This window comes from Gossypium hirsutum, chromosome D12 (assembly GCF_007990345.1).
Source record: "Gossypium hirsutum isolate 1008001.06 chromosome D12, Gossypium_hirsutum_v2.1, whole genome shotgun sequence".
Lineage (NCBI taxonomy): Eukaryota > Viridiplantae > Streptophyta > Magnoliopsida > Malvales > Malvaceae > Gossypium > Gossypium hirsutum.
Genome location: NC_053448.1, coordinates 90587 through 98082, shown reverse-complemented (window position 1 = coordinate 98082; position 7496 = coordinate 90587). Strand labels below are relative to the sequence as shown.

Below are 7496 nucleotides of genomic sequence, written 5' to 3'. Positions count from 1 at the left end.
ACTTAACCCCTTTGAAGTTCATGGTTGTCTCTCTCAACAATGTCTACTCTAATATTTTGAATTCGTATCCTCTCGTTCGGAATTCATGATTATCTCTCTCAACAATGTCTACTCTAATATTTGAATTCATATCCTCCCTTTATGAACAATGTCTACTCTAATATTTGAATTCATATCCTCCCTTTATGAGTGTAACATGCATTACAACATTCAACACTTACTATTTTTTTTTTATATTTTATAAAGTTTAGAACTTTCTGCAACTTTTTATATTTATTTAATTTTTAGTTTTTTTCAATTAATTATTAATGCGGTATATGTAAACTAACATGTGACATCCACATTTAACTTTTTTCATCCCATTTTAATTAACTTATAAAAGATAATAATTTGAAATTAAATGAAGCGTAAAAAATAATAAATAAAAAAGCTAAATTGACTTTTGTATAATTCTTAGGCTAATAAGATCATTCTGATTTTTAAATAATTTATTGTAATAATTTTCTAATTTATTAATAATTTTATATTTTTATATAATTTCTTAATTTTTTATAATTTTTATTCTATCTATTTTCTAATTGCCACGTCAAAATTAGAGAGAACAAAATTTTCAAATAAAAAAAAGTACAGAGATTCAATATTTATAAAACTAAATTTAAAATTTAAAAAAATACAAGAACCTAACATATTTAAACCTATTTTTAATATTAGTAAATTTTAAAATACCATGTAACTTTAAAAAATCTGATGGACAAATTAATTAAAAACAGATTTTCATTTTCCTTCACTCACAAACAAAAATTCCTTTGAAAAATAAATTTAAGGAACAAGTGTAATTTTCTACAGCAAACGAAAGCACCAGCCACGGTTCACAAAAAATCCAACATTCAATCCCAGATTTTGGTCATTCGGATGCCACATCTAAATAGGCACCTTCACATTTTGGCCCTTAAAATGGTAGTTCATCTACGACGTACAAGGAAATAAAATTTGATAACAAAAAAATGAAACAGCTATCTCAACGCCTCCTCATTCCTCGTCCACGGCCAGGGAAACCACCTCCACGACCTCTGCCACCCATGGCACTTGCAGCAGCTTCTCCCTGTGCACTCTCCGACTGCAAAAACACACAAAAGCAAAGAAAGAGCTTTACAGCCCTGCTAATACATTGGCATGCATCAACACCGACAAGTAGTTCCACAAATATGGACATAACGTAGGTCATTCTGCAGCACTAATAAACTTAAGGCCTTTGTTTTTTTCCTGCCACAAGCAAGTCCTCGAAAATAATTCTCTTTCCATTTCTCATCCATATTCTCAAAAATAATTATTATAAAATTAGTGCGTCAATGTGACAACGGAAATTACTATTTTAGATTTGTGGTTCAACACATATCTATACCTACAAGCAAATGTTATCAGGAAAATTTGCTCGAGACTCAACAATCACTACCCCCCCCCCAATCAAGACCAAAATATTCTCAATTTTATAGATGAATAAGCGAGGATTGACAAGCGGTAAACCAAGTTCAATTTCAATCACTGACCTCAACAATCTCCACTTCTATTAGGAAATGAATAAGATCCTTATGACCAGAGGGAATCCTATAACAACATCATGACTCACAGGTTTTAACAACTCCAGAGAGGCTAGGGATTACGGATAAGAAATCTTTGGTAGGTTACCTGGGGTAAAATTTATGGCACCAATAGAAGCTAGTACAAAGTTTTGTTGTTAAAAGTTTTGGGTTTAGGGTTTAGAGTAATTATTAAGACAGGCTTCGAATTTCAAGTTTTCTAAATAATGAAGGGCTTTGAGTAATTTTAAAATCAAAGAGATTTTCTCAAGTTGGTCAACTGAAAATTTCACATTGTAGCTATCATCCACTTCTCTTTATTTTTCCTCTTGCAACATAGGTTGACACTTTCTGCTCCCATATTATTAGTTGTATTAAGACTTGACATCCTTTAAGGACATTTTCAGATAGACAAAAAAGACGATAATTACATAAAATAACTCGCATTTGAACTTTTAGGTAGAAAACTATCCCCCCCCCCCAAACAAAGAGTTCAGAACGACAAACCTAAATTTAACTTTCATCTACATTTGATTATCATGAAATTTTGCATTGTCTACACTACGGGTATAAGCAAGTCAAACTACTCAGATCATAGGTTTACTGCAATTGTACATTGCTTTCCATGCATCATTCCTCAAGAAGGGTTATCAACCACAAGGTCTTGCCAACAAAATTTGAAGCCAAGGGTGAGCTCCAATAACTCGATATTTTGATCTATAATACTTAATAATAGGAGGATTTATGAAGCTTTATCAAGGGTAAAAGGTGCACTTATATTTCCCCAGACACTTTTGCTGTCTAGCATTAGAACATACACCTCAACAACACTGATTATGATTATCATAAAGACCAGTGTTATCAAGGGCAAGGCCTATTTGATCAGGCGCAAATCTGGGCGCACTTTTTTTAAGACAATAAGCATGAAAAAACCACTGCCTGATTGAGGTTCTCTTCTATTTCATTCATTTTTCACTTTTTCCATCAGTTATACCTTTACTGGTAAGAAATGGATAGTATCAAACTCCATATTTCTCAATATTTGAGTATTCAGCTATACGCACGAACCACAAGGAAATCATGCATATTGACTAATAAAAAAATGCATGTTCCATAGATAAACTAGACCACACTTATGTCTTAAGCTTTATATACAAACACACACATACAAAAAACTCTCACATAAATATATTGTACTTTACTTCACTCAGGCTAGTGCTTTACACCTTGCGCCCAAGGCAATATAAGGATTCTAGCACCTAGAGTGAGCTTTGAACCCCCTTGATATCACTGATAAAGACACCAATCATTGAAATTCTGGAGCATTTTGGTCCACAAATGATTGCATCATATAGAGATATAAGGATCACATGGAGAGAAGCAACTGACACAACACAGAATATAGAAAAGTATGCATGTACATCTTAGACAGGGAACAATAGTCATTACCTTGGGATTCTTAACAGTCTCATCGACACTTAGAATAAGACATGCAGCCTCAGTTGCAGCATTGATTGCATTGATCTGCCAGCAAACATTTCAGATGCCAGAGGCATAAAATTTATGAAATTAAGATTAGCAAAGAACTAAAAGGTGAAGAATTAAATAACCAATTGTTAGTCGGAAATTGGTCAAGCCACCTTTACAACTGATGGCTCCCACACAAAGTTTGCAAATGAATCTGCTATTCCGCCAGTGTTGATGTCCACTCCGTAAGGTGCACCCTCACCTGTTCAGAATCTCAAACTGTTAAATGAGAACCTTTCACTGACAACAATAGTTAAAAAAAAAAAAACTAAAAAGGACAAGAAAAGAATGAAACCAGATGGAAGTGCATGCTTGTGCCTTAATTTGTTCAACACATCAGTTGCATCAAATCCAGCATTGTCACAAAGCTGCCGTGGAATAACCTGAATATGAGAAGATACATCAAGATGTCAGATACTTGTTTCCATTGTTAAATGCAAAAGTTTCATCTTTATACAAGGCAAATTTACACCCTACCTTCCTAAATATATTGTCCTCATGATAAATTTGAGGAAGTCATACTATGGCAGCAAAATATAGTGATCTCCAAATAAAAGCATAGATAAACAAGGACAATAAACTGTATATAGTAACATGGGTAAAATATTAAATCTTCCTGCAGATGTATCAAATACATTGTTTCTCTGGTAATTATTCACACAGCAAGCTCCTTTTGATATGAAAACGAATTCAAATTTGAGTATCCATTTTCAAGAAAAAATACTAATAACTCACATGGTTCAGCAAAATCAAGGAGTGAGACTTTAGCATAAAGTTGATGTTGTGGCATGTCTATGTGTAAATGCATGTCAGTTACATGACTTATTTTGCTTAAAAAATTTCAAAAGAAACTTTTTTTGGAATACAAGAGGCCAAAGCCTAGGGGGAAATTGGGGAAGGGAAAATTCACAAGTTCTAAGGACTGAGACCCAGCCTTACAGAATCTATATCCTAAGGAGATGAGTAACCTTTTCAGCTAAGCCAGGAAGGAAAAAAAAAGTGCAGAAACACCCACCTCAAGTGCTTTTGCATAAGAGTTAATAAAAAGTTGAGATTTCCCAGCTATTGTGCGTGCATGCTGCCTCAAGTATCGACTTATCTCCATCTGCCACCAAAGGCAAGTTTTACATATCAAGATAAAAAATTTTCCTCAAATATGCTTAAAAGTTAACTTGTTATATTGTAAATACATACATCTATAGCACCACCTCCAGCAACTACAGTAGAGTTCTTCAAAGCTCTTCTAACAATCATAATTGCATCATGTAAGCTCCTCTCAGCTTCTTCAATGAACTGAAATAATAATGCAGTCTCCAGCATCAGCATGAAAAGTGATACATGTCAATAAATATCACTAGTAAAATATGAAAAACCTGATCTGCTCCACCGCGTAGAACTATAGTAGCTGTCCGTCCTGACGGGCAACCGCTGAATATATTAAATCTTTCATTTCCAACCTGCTTTTCCTCAAAAACCTCACATGTTCCTAGAACCTTCAAAACAAAAAAGAAGAAATTTAAATTAAAGAAGTTCAATAAGACAGAATAGTTTGACAGGTTAAACTTGAAAAATAAAAGTTGGCTGCATTTTCAGCAGTACATCTAATGAAAGTTGCAACCTCATCAATTATATTGTTAACAGATGTTTGTATGGTTCCACCAGTTGCAGCAGCAACCCGATTAAGATCTTCCTCAGCTACACGACCAGCACAGAAAATATCTCTATCTGCAAAATACTGCCAATGAACATTCAAGTCAATAAAACTTGAGAGAATAAAAACTAGTCATGATTACTGACAAATATCACTCAAAATTCTATGCAGAAGCAAAACTATCAATAGGTAGAACATAGAATCTGGAAAGAAATAGTTATGATTTATAATAGAGAGAATAAAAACTATTGTCGAATAAGAAAATGCACATGGCTACATTATCTTTTATACAATGCCCAGTGAAAGAACTCATACAAGCAGGTAATAAAGTAGCCAGGCAGAGAAAGGCCATAGGTCTTTCACCAGATAAAACTTATTTTCACAACCATAAACATGTATTAACTCATTTAGTCAAAGCATAACCCCAAAAGGAAAATGCTTTATAAAGATTGTGTTATTTATAATTAGTTAAAGAAACAAGTAAATACAAATGCAGTATCTACGATCAAGGCAAAATCTCACACCTGTGTCGCCAAATCACCAATAGCCAACCGTGAAAGAACAACTTTTGCACCACTCTTCACACATTTATCCAACTTGTCATAAATGATATTCCATTCTGCATCAACTATTGATTGATATTGTGATGGATCTGAAAGTCTGTAGCATAAAAAGCAAAAGGCAGAGTCAATAGCCACTTATGAAAAACAATTCAAATCTAAGACAGCAAAAGCTACTACCTTATCTCAGCATTTTCTTTCTCAGATTTCAGTTCCAACTCGATGTTTAACAGAAGTATTCTGGGATTCGTAAACTTCTTTGGCTGCTGCTCAAAACCAGCATATGAAAATGTCTTTTTAAAGGCAACACCATTAACCAAAAAGGAATCCCTCATGTTACCACCAGGAACCTAGAAAAATATATTGATCAAATTTTGATGTGATACAGTGATATTTGATAAAAGAAACATAAAATCGTAAATTAGACCCTAAAATCCATATTTTACACTATATAAAAGTTTCTACAAAAAATCAAAGTCAAAATGTAAGCCCACCTCATTTCCTAAAGGTGAATTGCAACATTAATACTTACATGAAACTAAATCACTAAGTGATGAGAACCTAAACATAAAGAAGAGTTAAGCGCTACACTCAGCGAGAAAGTAAGATAGTGTAGTATGAGACACACTGGGTCCAAAATATCATTTTCCATAACAAAATGTATGGCACCAATTCAAAAGATCCAAGTACTAAAGCCAGAGAAGGGTAAAAGGCAAAAAAAAAGGTTGAAAATAAGGCAAGAAACAGAAGCCTACCTTCTTAATCCCAATCATATTCAACCTATCTTCACTGCCAATAGCAATAACAGCATCCACAACCATTGATGCAAAGAACTCCTTTTCTCCACCAATGAGTTTTGAAGAAAGTGTTGTAGCAGCACATTTAGCTAATAAGCTTTTCTTCTCTTCTAGACTTTTCCCCTCTATACTAACAGCTAGTTCTTTGATCTTCACAATTGCCTGTCCATTATGTAATACATTCAACATAAATAGACTCATAAAGACTACAGCAACATCTAAACCATGAGAAGAGGGGGGAGGGGGGAATAAACTCACCAAATTGCAAGCAGTTCGATAACTGCGAATAAGATTTTGAGGGTGGACTCCATCCTCTACAAAAGGCTTGGCCTCTTTTAAAAATTCTCCTGCTAGCAGTACAACAGTTGTAGTACCATCACCAACCTGTAAGATACACATGAAAAAAAGTTCTTTAAATCATCTAAACAGCATGAAAAAGCATTGGATCTCCATAACATCAATACCTTTAATCAGATTCACGATGCGGAATAAAAACCAACTTAAAATTGAACTATCAGTTTAGCAATGAAAACCCAATGTTCATGCGACTAGTTGAACTATAACTCAAACTATAAATTTGAGAAAAGGAGTCCGAATCTACAACAAAAAAGAAATTAAAAGAAGAAGAACAATGAGGGTGACCTCTGAGTCCTGAGACTTGGCGATATCAACAAGGATCTTGGCGGCAGGATGGACAATATCGAGGAGCTTCATGATGGTGGCGCCATCGTTGGAAATGGTGACATTTCCTTTGTCATCGTGGATGAGCTTGTCCATGCCCCTGGGACCCAGGGTCGTTCTAACCACATCAGCCACTGCGGTGCAAGCGTTTATGTTGCTGACGAGCTGCGCCTTCCCCTGTGATGTGTCCGTCCCTTCTTTCAAAAGAATGATTTGGGGTTGCTGCAAAGAAGAAAGAGAAACATTTTAGTAGCAGTTAAAAAGAAATAAATTCAAGATGCGAAGAAAAATGAGTCAAGAAAGGTGCATGTACCAGCATGGATGCCATTGTTGCTAGGGTTAAGCTTGTTGTTTAAGGGAGAAGAGAGATGGAAGAAGAAAGTGTTTTTAGGGGTTTAACTCTTTCGGAAGGCCGAATTTGGGTGTTTAACCTTTTAGACTGTATGCTTATATACCTTTAATGACTTTTTTTTATAGTATTTTTATAGTTTGTACTTAAAATAACCTCTGAGGGTCCTTTTTTAAATAATGAATTACTTTTTTAAAAAAATAAAAAAGAAAATTAATATTTTCTTTTGTTTGAAATAAATGTGTGTAAAATATTTTTGGTTATTTAATAGATTTCATACAAAATTTTCATAAAAATTATTTTAAAATGAAATAGATATACAATTGAGAATTTTTTATCTTCTCATTGGTTAAT

The 7496-nt window shown here is 34.1% G+C and overlaps 1 protein-coding gene across 1 annotated transcript; it reads right to left on the bottom strand.

Moving 5' to 3' along the window:
• Nucleotides 1-801: 801 nt before the first annotated feature.
• On the bottom strand, nt 802-7245 carry LOC107930887 (T-complex protein 1 subunit eta). The gene is made up of 14 exons (XM_016862652.2): nt 7107-7245; nt 6755-7015; nt 6371-6496; nt 6071-6274; nt 5496-5665; nt 5280-5415; nt 4723-4839; nt 4478-4597; nt 4299-4397; nt 4120-4209; nt 3400-3487; nt 3218-3306; nt 3027-3101; nt 802-1117 (listed from the first exon to the last, which is right to left on the bottom strand). Exons 1-14 carry the CDS (start codon nt 7119-7121, stop codon nt 1019-1021), a joined length of 1689 nt encoding a protein of 562 aa, XP_016718141.2. The 5' UTR covers nt 7122-7245; the 3' UTR covers nt 802-1018.
• Between the last annotated feature and the right edge of the window lie 251 nt (nt 7246-7496).